We start from the raw sequence: 19486 nt of genomic DNA, 5'->3' as shown, positions 1-19486 counted from the left end.
ATCAATTCTTTCCTTCTCAGGTTTTTCTTGAGGTGAAATGGTAAAGGTGACAGCATGAATCAAGCTAATTGTGGCAGCAGCTCAGGTGGGATCGTGGCTTAGCATCTCAGTCTGTAGCCACAGAAGGGAGTGGAATTAAATGGCCCCAGAAGGAAGGGACAGACCCCTGACCTGGGCTTTCTTAGCAACCACAGAGCCGAAGGACCCAGGACAGAAAGTCTTTTAGGAATAGCTGTTGGAATGAATTCCTCCAGGTCAAGGCAACTCCCAATGCAAGAGATTCTGCCCGGAAGCCCTGAAGACTTCAGAGTCAAAGGTTAAAAAAAAGAGAAGTATCTGTGGTTTGATAGAAGAGGATAGGAGGAAAAGCAATGTAAGCTTTTGTGCTCATTTTCCAAGCTATCCTATCTGGTGAAATCCATGATTTCATTCCTACTACGTTTTAGGCTTTGAGAGGATTCAGGTATGGTCTTTTGAAGTGAATGCCCCTGTGACCAGTGTTTCCACCCACATCTCTCCCTATTCTCTGAGTTCGGTAAGCCCCAGTGGCCATGGGGACCTCTCGCCACCTCCCAGGACTCCTTGTCTGTACATGAGTATCCACTGCCCTGAAAACTCCTTCTCACTCCCCTTGCACTGACCAAATTCTATCAAGATTCTGTTTAAATGCCATGTCTTTGTGAGCCCTTCCGAAATGTTCTCAGGCAAAAAGGGTTCCACCTCTGTGCTTCCACAGCAACTTCTGCCCACTTCCACTACAGCTCCTACCCCTCGGTGCTGTTGTTCACCTGCCCACATGTCTGCCATCCCTCACCAGACCCTGAGCCTGCAAATCAGAACTCTCAATCACATCTGCTTCCCAGTTTTCCAGAAGCAAAGACGAGATTGGCAAATGTTTGTTGAATGACTTTCTAGCAACGAGATGGCCCAGAAAAGCTTTCAAGTGAGTCTCTTGAGGTCTCCTTTTCCTCCTACGAATTGCTTGTGGATGATTCCTCAACAAACTCTCAGGTGGTAATGTGAGCTGGCAATGTGGCAGAGTGCCCAATGCACAGCAATTTCTTTAGGACCATTTACTGATTGAAATAAAATAACTTTCCAGGTAACTTAAAAAAAAAAAGCCTTGAAAATCTATTATATACATTGCAGCACTGAACACAGGCCACAGATAGGGTACGCTCCCTTGGAAAGGCCTACAAAGAAGTTTGGCATCCAGGGTTCGGGAACCAGGAAGGAGCAATCCCAAGCAGCGGTCAGCATAGAAAGTGCTCACAAGCTCCAGATATTTTTCTTATGAAAACAAACCAAAATGGGCGGATATACAAATTTATTGATTTCTCTCTTCCTGTGCTTACAATAGCAGGGCCTATCAAGAGATAATTTAAAAAAAAAAAAAAGACTCATGTAACCACAGTCTACTTAAAATTTAACATGTATTAGCCCCCAAGTACCTCTGAATATCGTGATACTTCTCACTAATCTTTCTTCTACTTAAATCATTTCATCACTTAATATTGTTCAGTTAACTTTAAAACACATTTTGAGATGAGACAGAAGTAGGGAGAAATGGAAAACTTATTGAGCTGAAAGGCCCCTCCTTCCTGATAGCAGTTCAAAACATGTGGAAAGCAAACGATTTCGTATTGTTAACTCCCTCTTCCATGAATAGCAACAGGACGTTTGGTTCCAAATGACAGACTCAGGTCTACAATTCCAACCTAAATCATGCAGAATACAATTAGAAACGAGCTGAGACTCCAATGGGGGTGGGGTCTGTTCTGCTGGGTTATTGTGCGTCCAGTTTCTTCTCTTTAAATAAAACCCAGTTTTATGTAGAGTGACTGTCATTTTGTTGAACAAATGTGATTTCATTTCTACCGAGACAAAAACATCTTCTAATGGCTGTCCTCTTTCCAGGTAACTTGCTTCCCCTTTTTTTGTTTTATAAAATCTTCTCACATCTGCTATGGTTAGTGAAAGTAGGCTTGCTTTTTCTTCCTTTAAAAATAATAGGTTAAGAAAGTAAATTGGCCAGGCATGGTGGCTCACGCCTGTAATCCCAGCACTTTGGGAGGCCAAGGCGGGTGGATCACCTGAGGTCAGGAGTTCAAGACCAGCCTGGCCAACATGGCGAAACCCCATCTCTACCAAAAATACAAAAATTAGCTGGGCGCAGTGGCAGGTGCCTGTAATCCCAGCTACTCGGGAGGCTGAGGCAGGAGAATCGCTTGAACCCGACAGGCAGAGGTTGCAGTGAGCTGAGACTGCGCCACTGCACTCCAGCCTGTGAGACAGAGCGAGACTCCATCTCAAAAAAAAAAAGAAAGCAAATTAAGTAACTATGTAGACAGTATTGTTTACACTGAATGATCATAATCCCAAGAATTTTAAAATACAAAACAATTTTAAATAAGTATAGGATAACATCATATATCCTGGTTTCTAAGATATGACTAATTTGATAATGATTAGAGTGAAAGCAGAAATATTAAATGTATATTTAAAAATTTGTTATAACCTGGCAACATGATACAAATCCGTAAGATTTCACTTTCATATTGCTTTCTTCTTTATTATTCCAATCAAAGTTTAAGACTAAGCCTTTATTGTACTAATTATTATTATGAATAGTTTTGGGTTATAATGTTTATGAATAGAATGTTAAAAGCATACAGCTTTCTTTAGAGCAGTGTTTCCAATCTTGACACCCTTGAACATTATTAGGACAGGAAATAGAATTCTGAGGCCCCTCCAAAGGTATTAGTCTCAATTGCATGTCTTATTTGGTTAAATCTGTAATTTTATTTCCTTCTGTAAACTTCATATAGCTAGAAATTAACTGCTTTTGACAGTCAGCTGTGAGCTACACTTGGGTTTTTGTCCTTCAGGATGCATGACTGAATCATACTCATGTCTTCTAGCTCTGGGAATTCAATCTATGATCAATTCCCAAGGCTGTTGACATTTTGTTACATTAATTGCACTGTCTGCCACGTCACTGGCAATCCATCTGCCTGAATCTCAATGCTGCAATGAAGCACAGCTTCATCCATTTGTGGGTGGACATCCCTCTTTCCTAGAGCCTACACAGCACCTGATCATGTTTTGTAAGGAAAAAAGAAGTATGACTAGCTGCCAGTACAAGTACTTGCCTCATTTATAAAAAATCTGGTTCCAAAACTCCTCTTGAACCATAACAATTTCAATGCCACATCAATGTGTAATTTTCCGAGATGGTTTAATTAGGGATTTAAATTTAAGCTAAAATTCAACTGCTATGGTACTATAAAGTGCAAATAACTCAACTAAGGTGTCCAGGGAATGGCAAGATGTCTTCTATGCTGGCCAGGGTCAGGTGATAATAACCAGTCACAACCTATTCCTCTGCCTAGGGATGGAGAAGATGCTTTTTGGTTTGTTTAATTTTGCTTCAATTTCTGGGATACATGTGCAGAACGTGCTGGTCTGTTATATAGGTATACGTGTGACATGGTGGTCTGTGGCACCTATTGACCTGTCCTCTAAGTTCCCTCCCCTCACCCCCCACCCCGCAACAGGCCCTGGTATGTGATGTTCCCCTCCCTGTGTCCCTGTGTTCTCATTGTTCAACTCCCACTTATGAGTGAAAACACGTGGTGTTTGGTTTTCTGTTCCTGTGTTAGTTTGCTAACGATGATGGCTTCCAGCTTCATCCATGTCCCTGCAAAGGACATGATCTCATTCCTTTTTATGGCTGCATAGTATTCAATAATAGACTGGATATAAAGAAAATGTGGCAAAGTGCTTTGGATATCAACTGACAGAAGCATTCCAATTTTAGAACTGTTGAAATGGGAACAAGTCCATGTCTTAGAATTGAAGAAATATGGTATTTCAACCTTAATAGTAATAATTGTTTCTACAGAGAATGAGGAAGAATCGAAGACTTTTGAGTAGGAAGAAAAAATAAAAGCAGATGTAGAAGAACTCAAATAACAAGTGACAATAGAAGATTGTTTTTTGTTTTGTTTTAAATTACACCAGTCAAGGCTGATGAAGATGCCTGGTCTATTCATGCATGGCCTGAGAGAGTAACTGCTACAACTATTTTAGAAAGCAACATGGTTATTTACACACATAACCATGTGTGTAAATCACACCACTGCACTTCAGCCTGGGCAGCAGAGCAACACTGTCTCAAAAAAAAAGATAATTTGAAGTACAATGACATATAGCTAACATATTTCATAAGGTATAAAAGTGGAGTGTCAGATTTCACGTATTCCTTGATCAAAACTACATAAATATGTATCACATTAGGTTATATTCATGATGCATTTAGGACTGAATTAAAAATTATATATTCCCAACTGTCTAGAATGTTATACCTTCATAATCATAATATAAAAACAGCGCTGCTTTCTCCTTCTAATGGTAGTTGCAGGATCTCACTAACTTGTCTAGTTAAGACTTAGACTCCAACCTGAATTTCCTGGTAATAGTTTATTCACCTTAGGTTTTGTATTCTTTTATGTGATGGTCAGTCAGGTGCGGCCACAGAGCACAGGAGAAGTTCAGGAAAAAAATTTATTACACTCAAAGGTCCCCAAGACAGGAAGCATGGCAGGCCATCAAGGGCCACATGGAAAGATACTAGGGTGGTCAGGAGGCAGAAGACAAGAGGCTAGCTTAGACCAGAGCCTTTCCTGGGCTTTCCATGGGCAGGGCAGGGGAAACAGAGTGACCAATTAAGGACTGACTAGTTCGAATAACTCCAGCTGGCTCTAAGCTTCAGAGGTGGTCCCTAGTTGTCTGGTACCATTCCAGGGAATGATTAGGGCAGAGGAACACTGTATCCTGGGGGTGCCCGGACCACATAGAGGAGGTCTGGTTCTGGACTGGTTGGTTTGCATATGAAAAGCAGGCTCCTGGACTATCCTCTGTTAGACAGAATCATTTTCCTACTCTAAGAATTGGCTAGACCCAGAAAGGCCAGTCTTTTCCCAGCAAGAAAGGCTTTTTAAAAAAAATCAGAACATAATAATATACAGAACATATATATGAAAATACACCTTAGCTCCCATGTAAACATACACCAGAGCATCTCATAATGACAGGACTTCAAAGAGAAACTACCAAGGCTGCTATCCTTCAGCAATCACCATTAGCTTCCATTTAAGTGAAGCTATGTTGGGATGGTTTCTAGTGACAGAACCGTGCTCCCTGAAGAGGCCATGCACAGGTTTACACAAAGAGCATGGATTCTGGAGTCTAGCAGATGTGGCATTTACTAGCAATATGATGTCACAGAAGTCACTTTGCCTTTGTATGGTTTGATTTCTTCATGTGTGAAGTGGGACTCATCACATGTATTTCACAAGGATTAAATAATATCAAGTATGTGCTTAGCCCTGGCACAGTGTTTGGCTTAAAGAAGGTACCAGTTAAGTGTCAGGTTCAGGTACTGCTGAAAAAGAGAGGAACCTCTTCCCTTCCCTTCCATTCCTGCAAAATCACCTTTTCTCTCTTTGTAATTAAATACGCTGTAGAATTAAAACACATAGGAGTAAATAAAAAGAGGGCAAAAGAAAAAGAAAGGAAATGAATAAGAGGCTGTCATGAAAAGGAAAATATAATAAAACTAGAAAAGGCAAAATGCAGAGTCTCTGTAACACTCAGTAAAAAGAAGCCCATTACTCTGCTGACTGAAAAATTGTTAAAACACCGACTGCTCCCTACTGCTGTCACAACTAAGTTCTGGATTCCTTCTCTTTCCAAATTTTTCTACTCACCTATCTTTCCATTACCAAGTGAAGATTCAGCTGCAACACACCTCAATGCACCTGAAACATACGTTACACACACCCTGTCTCAGTGCCTTTGCTTACCAGCCCCTCATCTAAGATGTCCCCTGTAATCTGTACCCCAATACTTGCAGACATAATGGCTGAAGGAGAGGAACCCCTAAGATCTTACTGGTGAGAATGTAAAATGGTACACCCACATAAAAAAGAAGTTTAGCAGTATCTTAAAATGTTAAACATAGAGTTACCGTAGGACCCAGCAATTCCACTCCTAGGTAGCTCCCCAAGAAAGATGAAACGGTATGTCCACACAGACTTGTCTACAAAGACTCGATAGCACCATTATTCATAATAGCCTGAAGTGGAAATGATCCACATGCCTATCAACCAGTGAATGAACAAAGCAAAATGTGGTATATACATTGGATGGGACACTAATTCTACAATAAAAAGGATGCACCTCAAATACAACACAAGTAAAAGAAGCCAGCTGTGAAAGACAATACACTGAATAATTTCATTCATATGAAATGTCTAGAACAGGCAAATTGATCCAGACAGAAAGTAGATCCACAGTTGCCTGGGGCTGGGGGTGGAAATAAGAACTAACTACAAATGGGCACAGGAGATCCTTGCAGGGTGACAGACAAATTCCAACGCTGGATTTTAGTATGATTATGCAACTCTGTAAATTTTTCTAAAAATAATTAAATTGTACTTTTCTTTCATTCTTTCTTTTTTTTTTTTTTTTTTTGAGAAGGAGTCTCACTCTGTTGCCCAGGCTAGAGTGCAGTGGCGTGATCTTGGCTCACTGCAACCTCCGCCTCCCAGGTTCACGCCATTCTCCTGCCTCAGCCTCCCAAGTAGCTGGGACTAGAGGGGCCTGCCACCACACCCGGCTAATTTTTTGTATTTTTAGTAGGGATGGGGTTTCACCGTGTTAGCCAGGATGGTCTTGATCTCCTGACCTCATGATCTGCCCGTCTCGGCCTCCCAAAGTGCTAGGATTACAGGTGTGAGCCACCACGCCAGGCCTAAATTGTACATTTAACATGAGTGATCTTTATAGTATATAAATTATACCTCAATAAGGCTCTTTAGAAAGATCTTAACAGATAAACAACCATTCATACGGGCTTTAAGGGGTCCCACACCATGAAGGCATGAGACACTGTAAAGCTTTTATGGTAGAGGGGTACTCATGCTGGCATCCTTGACTCTGTTATTCATTTATGCTCTGGGGCCTGGGATGCCAGTAGAATCTTCCACCCTAAAATCAGTGGAGTGACTACTACTTGGCTCATCACCATCCCATTCGCCTCCAAGTGTCAACTGGCAGAGCTGAGGTGCCTGCATCTGGGGCTTAAATGCAGGTACTTTAGATAACACATAGTATTTTTCCACAGCAAACCCCTCACATGGTCTAGCCTGACCGAGCCCAGGTTGGACGTAGCAGATATTCTGAAAACCAAATTCAGGAATGATCAAATAAACAGGTAAGAGTCAGGCTGATACTGACAGCCTAGAGACTTTAGGCCATTTGAAAAAGAGAGAAGAAAAGGACTGGGTATAGAGTCTCTGTTGTAACAAAAATAAGCACATCTGCTAAGCATATTGCTAAAAGATATTTCGAAGGGAGTGTTAAACCTACTTCGGAAACACCCACTGGAAGCACCTACTGATATCCAAGGATAGATATTCTAAATGTAATTCATTCTTACTGAGTCATTAGAGGAAGCCAATGACATTTCAAATTGCAAACCGAATTTAAATTGCCTTCCCTCCTTTATTTTAACATAGTTATGACTGAATTTCTTTATAAAGGTTAAATATTCCTAACAACTCTACTGAAGGAGTGATGTTTTCTATCATATTCATGGAAGTTCTCCATTTTAATTCTGCAAATCTTAATAAACAAGTATCTGATCTCGGAGTAATTGTTTCTAAATTTGCACATCTCCCAACAGCTACCATACTCTAAACATCTGCAATCTAGACTTTGTTATTTGAGGATTCATGACTGAAGGGCCCCACCATGGAAAACATTTATTAAAATCATCCACTGGGTAAAATAAGGGCAATTTTGGAGGCAAAACCAAAAAAAGACTTTCTAAGCGCACTCTATGCTACTTTATATTCAAACAATATGCTAATTATCAGAAATCTTATTTAAAAACACTACTGTTGAATTTGAAATTACTGAAAATGGTTTCTCTTCATAACATTCTATAATTCCGAATTAGCTTTTCATTCACTTGGATAAACAATCCCTTTTTACATCCTTTATAATAGTGGCTCTCAAACTTTTTGATGACAGGACCCCTTTACACTCGTAAATAAATTATTGATGTACCAGACAGCCTGACCCTGACCTAAAGTAAATTCCCAGGAGACACCTTTCCTGGGTTTTGAATTTGCCGTAACAGGTGCGAGCATTCTAGCAGCAGTTTGGTGATCATGTACAATACTGCAAACAGGACCAAATAAATTATTGAGGACCTCAAAGACCTTTTGCTTACTATAGGTTATATCTATATTTTCTGTATTGGAAATTAAAACTGAAAAAATTTTAAAATATTCATTCATTTTAAGAAATAATAAGCTAATTACATGTTGATATACATCTTTTTAAAAAAATTAAACATGCCTGTATTTTTAAAAAATTAGTGAGACAGGTAGTGCTGCTTTACATTATGTGACAGACTCCTCAGATAACAGTGGTCATTTTCCTTTGATACTATATCAAAAGTCAACAAGCAGTAGTAGTTTCTTAATGGTAGGCTGGAATATGGAATCTGAAACCATATCAATGAATTTTTCCAACTCTGTTACATTAAAATCCATTGCTCTAACACAATATCAAATTACATTTTGTCAATATCATCCTGGATCTCATCAGAAAAGTCTTTAAGTACTGAGAAGTTCACTAAGGTAGGCACAGATTTCCCAGTATTCTAATTTTCATTTGAAAGCCCAAATTTTATCTTTGGCAACAAATAATGTCATTTGTTTTCCTTGATGTGATCGACTTATGTGTTCACTTTCAATGTGTACTCTAGGTTGTAATAAAATTCATGAAGGACTTTTTTTTTTCAACTGCATGAATTTTAGCAGCAAAGCCACTGCTCTGATTCATACTAAAGCAGTTCTATCCCACTGCTCTCGTACCATCAGTGTGAATATAAGCAGAATGGAAAAGGCAAATCATGTCTTTGTATTATAACAAAAATAGTTCTGACCTTGTCAACCCATTAAAATGATATCGAGGAACTCCCTAGGGGTTCGCAGGCCACATTTTGAAAGCTACCCTGTTACCATATAACTGATCTCCAACCACCATCCAAATTACTAGAAGGCAGCCACCAATTCAGAAAAGGAAAATGTGACTGTGATCGCTTTTTCAGGTTGTCCATGTGTATTACGGATCCAACATCCATTAATATAAGTAGAAGGCTACATCTACTATCCAAATTTCTTTTTTTTTGGAACAGGGTCTTGCTCTGTTACTCAGGCTGGAGTGCAGGGGCACAATCATAGCTCAGTGCAGCCTCGACCTCCTGGGCTCAAGCTATCCTCCCACCTCAGCCTCCTGAGTAGCTCAGACTACAGGTGTGCACCACCACACCTGATTAATTTTGTATTTTTCGTAGACAGGGTTTCACTATTTGGCCCAGGCTGGTCTCAAACTCCTGAGCTCATGTAATACCCCTGCCTCAGCCTCCCAAAGTGCTGGAATTACAGGCGTGAGCCACTGTGCCTGGACTACCAACCAAATTTCAATATGGAAGCACAAAAAATGAAATCTAGTTATCATGGAAGGCTAAAAGAAACGAAACAAACTAATATGCAAATTTCCTTCCAAGGAATCTAAAACATAAATTTTTCTTTAATTCATCCATTTGATCTCACATCTGTTGGGCTTTTTTGTGTAAGGTTCTTGCTTGGTATAGAGATACGTAGAGGCTTAGGTTGACAGATCCTGTGGTCAGGGTCCACAAGGGATTATGCAACGAGGAAACAGAGCAGAGGCATTAAAGTCACACAGATCTGATGTCAAGCTCCAGGTACCCAACCTACAAGCCTGTCTCTGGTGATCTATGAGCCTTTTTTCCTAGGTGGAGCTGAGGCAAATTCCACCTAAAACGTGGAGGATGAAATGAAATGCACGTAAAGCATTCAGCACAGCTCCTAGCACAAAGCAAGCATTCAATAAAAAAGGAAGCCACTATATGAATAAGGCCCCCTGAGGCAGAGCCCAGAGGAAGGGGGACACCTCCAAACAATCATGACACAGCATGGGAAGTGATTACCAAATGCAATGGGATTAAAAGAGAAATCAATGGTCTGCTCAAATGGGGAAGGTTCTATTATAGTGGAGCTATTGTCTCATGGAGGAGAGGGAGCTGGCCCAGTGGTACAGGGAGAAAGGAGCAGAAAGTCCATCTAGACAAACAGAAGGCAGAGCATAGACTGGACAGGTGGGGCAACAGGGGTTTGGCAGGACACAAGAGGAAGCCACCCTGGAACCAGGTCGCTTAGGGTCTTTAATGCCATGCTAAGGGGCACAAACATTTAAAACAGTTTAAAAAAAAATGTGTGTAAAGGCTGAGGAATCATAAACTCGCAGCGCTAGCAGGTTATCTGGTGCCCCTAATCCCTTAGCACACACACATTATACTTATGCCCATTCTGACCCATTAGCATTCCCCTGGCCCAAGGCTGACTAGTGTCGAAGGGTGGCAAAGCTCCTCTCAGAGGCTCTGGAACATCAGCAAAGCTGCAGCAGCCAGGGGACTCTGCCCGTCATTTTAAAGCACAAATGAAGTATACACTGGGCAAAGCAATTCCGTTTCCTCTCTGATGCTTACAAAATCTTGAAGCATGTAACTTTATCTTCATCCCAGCTCCGGGTCCTGTACTCCAATGGAATTTAAGTGTAGTCCAGAGAGGCTGCTTGTCCCTCGTGCCCTTTGGCAGGGACAGAGAATGTCACCCAGGTGCACCATGTGGATGCATAAGGCCGGCATGAGGACAGTCCACAGGTGTGAGTCCGTGCTCCCTTGGCAATTGTGCAGAAGCACATGAAGGTGCACTCAGTGTAAATCCAAAGCCAGCTGTGCTGCACTGTGCTCATGTAAGAGATGTGACCATTCAGACAAACCACGGAAATCACAGCAATGTCTTACTCACCCAGAATTTTACGAGGAAGAAGGCATTTTGAGGGCCCTTTCCAAACAGTTCCTTTAAGCCACCTTTCTTTTCAGGAAATTTGTCATAAATCTGACGAATGTCCACTGATTCAAGCAATGGGTCACTGTAAGAATGGTTGGCATGCCCAATGTGCACGAAGAGGTGTTTGTTGTACTGTAAGAAACCAACAGAAACATTCCCATTACAAACTCTTTGATCAACCTGGGACTCATCCATCTTGAACTGGATAAAGAGCAGTAGTACCAAAATTCTGGAATTAGGCCTTCCAGTCTAGGATCAATGCTTTTGAAATGATGAGTATGTTTAGAAAAGCGATTATAGCTTAGGGTTGAGACAATCATTGCTTTTTACTGACAAGGGCATATATTTTCCGAAATATCTAAAAAAAGGCTTTTTTGCGGACACATTAATAACAACAGCTTAAGTTACCCAGCTACCAAACCAAGAAACAATTGTATTACCCAATTTCACCTGACCCAACTGAAAATGAAAGTGATACTCTTTGGAGCCCAATAAGAAATCTGTGTGCAGTTAGCTCATGTCATAACCCAGAATGCACTTCTTGTCCCAACTCTCCTGGGACGGCGTAGATACAGTGGTCTGAGCAATGGTACCCACTTCCTTCTTCCAGCAGGAATAAGAGTGCTGAGCCTCTTTGTCACCAGTCCCCTTAGTAACCAATCCAAAACTTCTACATAAGGGCTGCTCAATATGTCACTGTCAGTGCAAAGTTAGGATTGGGGTACAGATCACAGAGAAGATCTACAAGGCCATACATGGCTGATGAAAAAGAACACAGGTCACTCATTCATGAAAAAACAAACAAAAAACTCTAAACCACGTTAAGTCATTTCACTCACAAAGTAAACCCTTCTCTTCCCCTTGCTTTGGGATAAGACATGGTAACTGCACCACAAAGGAGTGTGTCCAAACCAATGGTTCTCAAGCCAGGCTACATCAGAATACCCAAGGATCATTTAAACATCACAAAGGCCTGGGCATAATCTGGATTAAACTGGAATCCCTGAGAATGAGGCCAAACATCGTAATTTTTAAAGCTTCTTCAGTGAATTCCAATATACAGCCAAATTTGAGACCACTGGTCTAGACGTTATACTCCAGACTCTTCGGGCATGCCTCTCCCACTGAATAGGCATTAATACCAACTTAATGTGACACAGACCAAGAAACCTGGGGATGCAGAGGCTCCACAGGCCTCAGAACCAAATAGCGTTCACTGAGAAACTCCATCTGCCTTCTTTATCTAGCAGTCCAAGTCTGCTCACGTTCCAAGTTAAAACTGGCAATTCTCCAACTACTGTCCTGAGTACTAATCTATTCCACAGGAAGTCCCAAGTAACAGAAGGCTTGGGCAAAGCTGAGTATTATACATGGGTTAAGAATGTACAGTCCATGGAACTTAATCATTGGGACCTGCTTTAAAAAAAAAAAAGATTGTGTGGGTCTAGACTCATCTTACTCAAGCACAAAACACTGCCCAAGGCAAACTAGCTACGATACTGGGCAAGTGCCTCTCAAGTCTCTAAAATGGGGACAGTGATGGCATTCACTTCACTGGATTGTTACAGGGTTTAAATGAGACACTCCACAGACTTCATCAGGGATCCTAGATCTAACAAGAATAAGCAGTCAATAAAATCTAGCTATTATTGTTTTAATAAGACCTCTCTTAGAGATTCACAGTAAATATTAGCGTATTAAAAGCAGTGCCATTGACTGGCCATGGTGGCTCATGCCTTTAATATCAGCACTTTGGAAGGCCAAGGAGGGAAAATCATTCGAGCCCAAGAGTTTGAGACCAGCCTGGACAACACAGTGAGACATCTCTACCAGAAAAAAAAAAAAAAATCACCAGGTGTGGTGGTGCATGCCTGTAGTTCCAGCTACTTGGGAGGCTAAAGCAGGAGGATCACTTGAGCCTGAAGATCGAAGGTGTAATGGAGCTATGATCATGCTGTTGCACTCCAGCCTGGGCAACACAGTAAGACCTTGTCTCTTAAAAAGGCACTTCCATAAAGAAACATTTTTAAACGTATAATCTAGAGTTTCTCAAACTCAGTTGGTCACAAAACCCTATGAAATATATCCTGAAGGAATACTGGTTTAAATCTATAACCTGCTACCCACATTTGGATCTCCGGCCACCATGCCAGAAGACAGGAGGCTGGACACTCCATCTGATGCCAGTGTTGCATATAGGGGCAGTGCAACTGAGGCCAGTATCTTTTGGAGAGGGCCAGGTCGCTCTCCTGTTCAACATCAGAGTGGTATCTTTTCCAAAGCTTCAAAAATCCTAAAAGGTATCAGGTGAGGTGAAAGAGAGAACCCTATCAAGCTCTGACATGGATGCAGCTGCATGGACTAGCCACCTGGCAGGTAAGACAGAAGCTGGGAGATACTATAAAACAACAGGGTCTGCCTCAGAAGGAAGAAATTATTTTTAAAAAGGTTAAAAGTAAAAGCCATCGTGTTAGGGAAGTGAAATTATGGGGGTGGGAAGAGGTGAGAGTATAAGGGTAGGAGGGAACATCTTTGAGCTTTTTATACATTTTTTCAAATGTTGCCACATCACTTTTTCCAATTATAAACAACAGCCCATGGAAATGTATGAGACACAGTCACAGTTGCTAAGAAGCTTCTAGTCTTTCTAGTCTCAGTGGGCAAAAGTAAAAAAGAATAACACGGGCAAAGGTGTGGGCACAGACGTTGGTATAAAGGCAATCAGAAACACAAAATGGAATGGGGAGTACAGGGCAAAAGGCATTGTTTCTTTATTACCTAGACAACTGGCTATGTATCCATCCATCCAACCCTGATTAACAACCTCTGCTTACAGCTAGCTCTCAGACCGCCCCAGTTCCAGAAGGCACCGTTTCTGTCCATTCTAGCGCCTTCTGCAAGGAGTGAGTTTATGGGAGGCATGAGATACAAGCCTTAGGGACCCACTGAGCTGAATCCCAGTCTCCCTTTAGGCTCCTCACTCCTAGCTGTTCTGCCTCGCTAGCTGCCCCGGGCCAGGTCAGAGCTGGGGTGAAGTTGAGAAGCTGGGAAACTTGAAGTCTTTGTGCTTAACATCAAAATGTCCCTGCACTGCACTGCTGGAAATGGGAACCACGGCCCTGACATCTACAAGTCAAGAAGGTGAATGGGGGTAAAATCTACCACATACCAATGGGGACCATGAAGGTACAGCTGAAAAGCAAGGTGCTGAGTGTAAAGCACGAAAGCCTTGGAGCCAGACACAAACCTGAAACCTCAAGACTTCTCATACGTGCAATGGGGATATAATACCTGTAATATTTGCAACATATGTGAATATTAAAGGAGCTAATGCTCAGAAGGTGCTTGGCATAGGACCTGCCATATAAGAAATGTTTGATAGGGGCCAGGATTGGTGGCTCACACCTGTAATCCCAGCACTTGGGAGGCTGAGGAGGGTGGATCACTTGAGGTCAGGAGTTCGAGACCAGCCTGGCCAACACGGAGAAACCCCATCTCTACTAAAAATACAAAAATTAGCCGGGTGTGGTGGCACACACCTGTAATCCCAGCTACTCGGGAGGCTGAGGCAGGAGAATTGCTTGAACCCAGGAGACGGAGGCTGCAGTGAGCCAAGATCACAACACTGCACTCCAGCCTGAGCATCAGAGAGAGACTCCGTCTCAAAAAAAAAAAAAAGTGTTCATGTTCAATAAATTATAGCTAAGATGACCATTGTTATAGTTTATTATCATGTGAGATTCACTAGATCCTGAGGTAGAAGCAAAATAACTTTCCTGCTTTTGCTATCCCTCCTGCCTAGTAAAGAAAAAAGAAACACAAGCCAAGAGCTGGGAGCAAGCAGTGAAGCCAAGTGACTGTTCAAATCCCTGATAATGGCCCACTCATAACCAGCTGCTCAGAGTGTGGGCCTCTCACCTGTGCCTGAAGGAAGGAAGAGACCTTGTGTCCACTGGACGCTGTGAGCAATGTGTTGTTTATAGATGTGATCTCAGGTAATCTTTGCCTCATGACGCTGCTGGAGGTGGATTTAATTTAAATCATTTTACAGATGAGGAAATAGAAGCTTAGAGATGAACTGACTTGCCTGAGGTCACACATCCAGGAATAGTCCTGGAGTTAATAAAACTTGGATCTGTCAACACTACAGCCCTTGCGTTTGCTGCAAACATTAATCACACTGTCCCCCAAAAGAAAATGTCTAAGCCTTTCTAACACCGTTAAGCCAACGTTTTTTGAAAGTTGATTTGGGAAAGGAACAACAGCAAAAAAACTAAACAGCGTTTTAAAACTTCTATGAAGTTAAATTAGAATTAGTGACAAACATGATTCACAAATGCAAAGGTTTCTATTTTGAGGAATTTACCTCTGTGTTCAAGGCTGAAATGAATAGAGAAGGGGCAGGCTGTCTTTGCCAAAGGAAACTGGGCACTGTCTCTACAAGGCTGGTGACTTGAAACCAAACTCTGACCATTGGCATCTCAGTGGCTTCACTGCTGCCAAGAGGTGGTGACTCTGTTTCTAAGAATACAAAGTACTACAGAAGGTGCCCTGGAGACCACAGCACTGAAACAAACAGACCACCCTCTCCCCTTCACTCAACCTGGGTAGGTCAGGAATCCCTCTGTCCCCAATTCCAGAAGGCTGAAAGGAAGAAATCTATATGTTGGGTTCAAGTTTTAATGAAATTAATTCTAAAAACCCTTTGGTGAAGGCTCTATTTCCAGTCTTGCCAGTTCTCCTTATAAGGGAAGTGGGCCAAGGTGGATTATTTATTTGCTTCTCTCCTTCCCAAATAAATCTCGTTTCTTCTCCAGCAGTGGTGGTTTCCCCAAAAGTGAAGGTGGCACATAAAACAAAAAAAGGGCAATTCTATTCTATGGGGCACAAAACAAATACTCATAAAAGAAAACTGGCATTTGGGAAAGAAAACTGGCATTTGGGATCAAGATATGAGCAGAAAAAGGGCGAATGTCAATGACTCACATATGCAAGGCGCAAGACTCAATTTCCTCAATATCCAAAACGGAGGCTAATTTTGACTTCTCCAAAAGAGTCCCCTAGGCACTCAGTAGAGGCACAACTGATTATCAACATCTCAAGGTCAACGATGGAAAAGGTACTCACTCTGCCTGTTTCTTTTACAGATTTTAATAGAATGAACCAGCACACCTATCATCCATCATACATGCCAGGCACTGTGCTAGACACCAGGAATCCATGAGCTAACAACAAAGTGCTCATCTTCATAGAACCTACAGAGTGACTGTACAGAGCAAGCTTATTACCTCGATACTTAGAATTGTATCTTTCCCAAATAAATATATGTTCTCATAAATTCCTACAGAGAAGATGGGGATAATAAAGACAGTCAACACCACTTCTACACATCACATGAACTAAATTAGCATTTACCTGCTCTTTTTATAAGAATGACCTTATTCTCCAGCATTAAACATATTGTTCATTAGCAAGGAGAAAATATGTGGAAATCACCTAGAAAACATGAATAAAGTTTCACAAGTCCAAGGCAAAAACCATAATGAACATCAAATTATCCATTACACATGAAAGTAGAATACTCTTTCAGATATTTAAGGTATCAGAAAACTGACCTTCCTTGCAACTTGTTCCCAGGGAGCTAGGAGGATATGTTCCTACAAAATGATGGAATACGTTTTAAAAAGAGATGGGGCCTAACATAGAAGAAAGGTAAAGAAAGCAGCCAGGTCAGCAACCAGTCCAGAGTGGATCCGTGGAGCTGAGGACTCCTGGAAGGATGTCACCAAGAGAGCAGACCTGATTTATATCTCACCATCTGGAGAAGAGTATGAGTTCTCCTCGAAACTTTGAGGATGAATTGGTGTCGCTATGTAAAACTGAACAATTTTTTAAGAAGACAACCATACACCCCAGAAAAAAACGTTTTACAATTAAGGAAATGGTTCCAATATATAACATTAACCACGCTGTGTGCAAAATTTATATGGGTTTGTAAAATTAACTGAACGCTAATTGTTTTTAATGTGATATAAGCACATAGGGGGACTGAAAGGAAGACAGAGGGGGGCATATACTAAATTTAGAGAACTAAATCGTAGTCTTCTATGTTAAGAAGTCAACAGATGATGCCTAAAATTAATAGAATGAGATATTCAATATAAGCATGTTATTTAGAAATGTGGAGGTAAATATATTAATACAAAGAAATGGCTGAAAAGGCTGCAAGCAATGGTCCCCAAAAAGTAGAATTGGAAGGTGAGGAGCCATGAAGGAGCAGAATACTGCTTTTCCTATGGGCCACGTGCTTCAATCTGGCTTACACAATTATTTTATTAAATAAACCACCAATCAAAAACTATCTTGAAAGATTATGGAGTTTTTCTGAGGAAGGGAAAGAACCATAAAAGGAAGCAAAAAACATTACTTCAGGATGTTTACTCAGTGTTAGCCACAAGTTCCTTGGGCTTTAAAGGAGCTCGGGTCAGACTGGAAAGCTTTCCTACAGCTCAAACGCTCAGGACAGCTGGACAGGAGCTGGGACGCTTGTCTGCAGGTAGGGTTCACCAAAATATGTTGCACCAGTAAAACCCTACCTAGATCAAGGATGCCATGCAGTACCTGATGCCATCTTAATATGTGGATTTCTATTTTGACTTGGAGAAATGTCCATTTTCTCTTTGTTTTGCTATAATCCCTCCAGTTATTCTTCATAGCAGTTGCAAATAATAATAAAGGTGAATGCAACCCTCGAAAGTCAACCATTCACTTGCAAAGAGCTTCTGAGATACCCGGGGGGAGTTAATAAAGGACTTTCGTCTTCCTTCAAAGCTGCTCTATGAGGTCACTTTGTTTCCTGGTCCCTGCTGCTCTTTGCTGCTTAGGGAGCCTGCAGTGAGGAGTGATGAACACCTGGACTGTGGTGTCAGATGGGATCTGGGTTTGAATCCGAGCAGTAGCACCACTTCCTAACTGAGTCATCCAGGGCAAGTGATTATAGCCCTCTCTCTCTGCTGCAGTTTCCACAGCCATAGTGGAAATATGTATACTTAGTAGAACTATAATGCAGGAATAATAATAGTACCTACTGTACTGGAGTGTCAAGAATATTAAATGAGATAATGCAAGGAAAACACATAACACTGTACATAGCACGTAATTTGCTGCTGTTATTACTTTCCGGAAGAATCATGATGTTTCTTTACTTTGGACGAAAATAATGTGAAATCAATACTGTCCCTCTGATAACAAAAACCTGGACATACTAAAACTTAAAGCATAAATGAAGACAGGGAAAGTTTCATACTCATTAAGGCGATTCTGTTCTGATGTTACCATCGGTGCTAGGGTAGTGGCAGTGTGGGGAAGCCTTGTGGGGTCTGGCGTCCGCATTTCCCTCAGGCACACAGTACCCTCTCCAGATACCTGCTTCCTACCTTCCTCTAAGGCATGCAAAGTCTGTTCCCAAAAGTGGAGTGGGGACAGCCTAGGAGGCTGTCCATCACTGTAGATGAAACAAACCACAACAGTACAACTTCCAACAGTGGTCACTGGGGCTTTTTTCTCTTTTTTTTAAAAGGACTGCCAATACATTCTAGATGTATTGAATCTAGATGTATTGAACTGATGAAGGCAGTTCAATCTTTGTGGAAAAGGAAGAAAAAGCCCTACAAATCTGCTAGTCCTCAGCATCTGCGAGGTGCCCTCAGACACACCGGGTCCTGCACTGCACCGTCCAACCTGAAGATGGCAGTCTTTTCCTAAATTTGTTCCAAAAATTCTAAGTATTTGAAGAACGTAGTGAAACCTTGAAAAATGACTGCTGTCAAATAATACCAAGAAAAAAATTATAATCCACTTAGGAATTTAAAGAAATCAAGACAAATAACTCATGTCAAGGGATGCTAATGTACAAGCTGGAACAGAACAAGGACAAATCGCCTACATTTACTTCTTGTCACGGTCCTGCCTGGAATGTCTGTCCACCTACCCCCCAGGGCAGGCTGGGCAGCCTGCGGTGGCCCCTGGGGGGACAGGGAATGGCTGCGGAGCCAAGCCAAGACAGGTTCCCGCACATTCAGCCCAGGAGCTTGCCTGTGCTCACGGTTCCTGCCCAGGAGAAAGTGAATCTGAAGTGGGTTCTCTCCTCAGCTCACTGTTCAGGGCACCAGCCCTGTTCTGGCCACTTGGCCCTGATATGCCACTTCATCCCATGCCCCTTGTTCTTCCCAGAGAGAAACATCATTGGAAACAAGGAGCAAGTGAATGCCTCCTTCCAGGATCTCACACCGAGATGCATCCTTCCCACCTCCCACTCCCAGCACCATCTCCACAGAGGGGCTGCTGCTTCCTCAGACAGGAGTGTGTCTTCCCCACAGAAGTGCAGCTGAAAGGCCCACCGACTGAGTGAGCAACCAGGAAGGTGCGTGGGGTGCGGACCTGCCAAAGAAAGCAGAGGGGGCCTGACTGGG

General features: G+C 41.9%; 1 protein-coding gene and 1 non-coding gene across 8 annotated transcripts in view; one reads left to right on the top strand and one right to left on the bottom strand.

Annotated features, from left to right (window-relative positions):
* Positions 1-19486, bottom strand: part of TEAD1 (TEA domain transcription factor 1) — a 270095-nt gene that overhangs the window by 31433 nt on the left and 219176 nt on the right. For all 7 annotated transcript variants that reach the window (XM_054662118.2, XM_063783803.1, XM_054662121.2 and 4 more), the window contains one exon: positions 10974-11147. In XM_054662118.2, the coding sequence (XP_054518093.1) occupies positions 10974-11147 (174 nt within the window). The remainder of the gene's footprint in view (positions 1-10973; positions 11148-19486) is intronic.
* Positions 8091-8262, top strand: LOC112204902 (small Cajal body-specific RNA 16). The gene has a single exon (XR_002938648.1). It is a non-coding gene; the product is annotated as a small Cajal body-specific RNA 16 (non-coding RNA).

This window comes from Pan troglodytes, chromosome 9 (assembly GCF_028858775.2).
Source record: "Pan troglodytes isolate AG18354 chromosome 9, NHGRI_mPanTro3-v2.0_pri, whole genome shotgun sequence".
Lineage (NCBI taxonomy): Eukaryota > Metazoa > Chordata > Mammalia > Primates > Hominidae > Pan > Pan troglodytes.
This window is presented reverse-complemented; position numbering and strand designations above follow the sequence as displayed.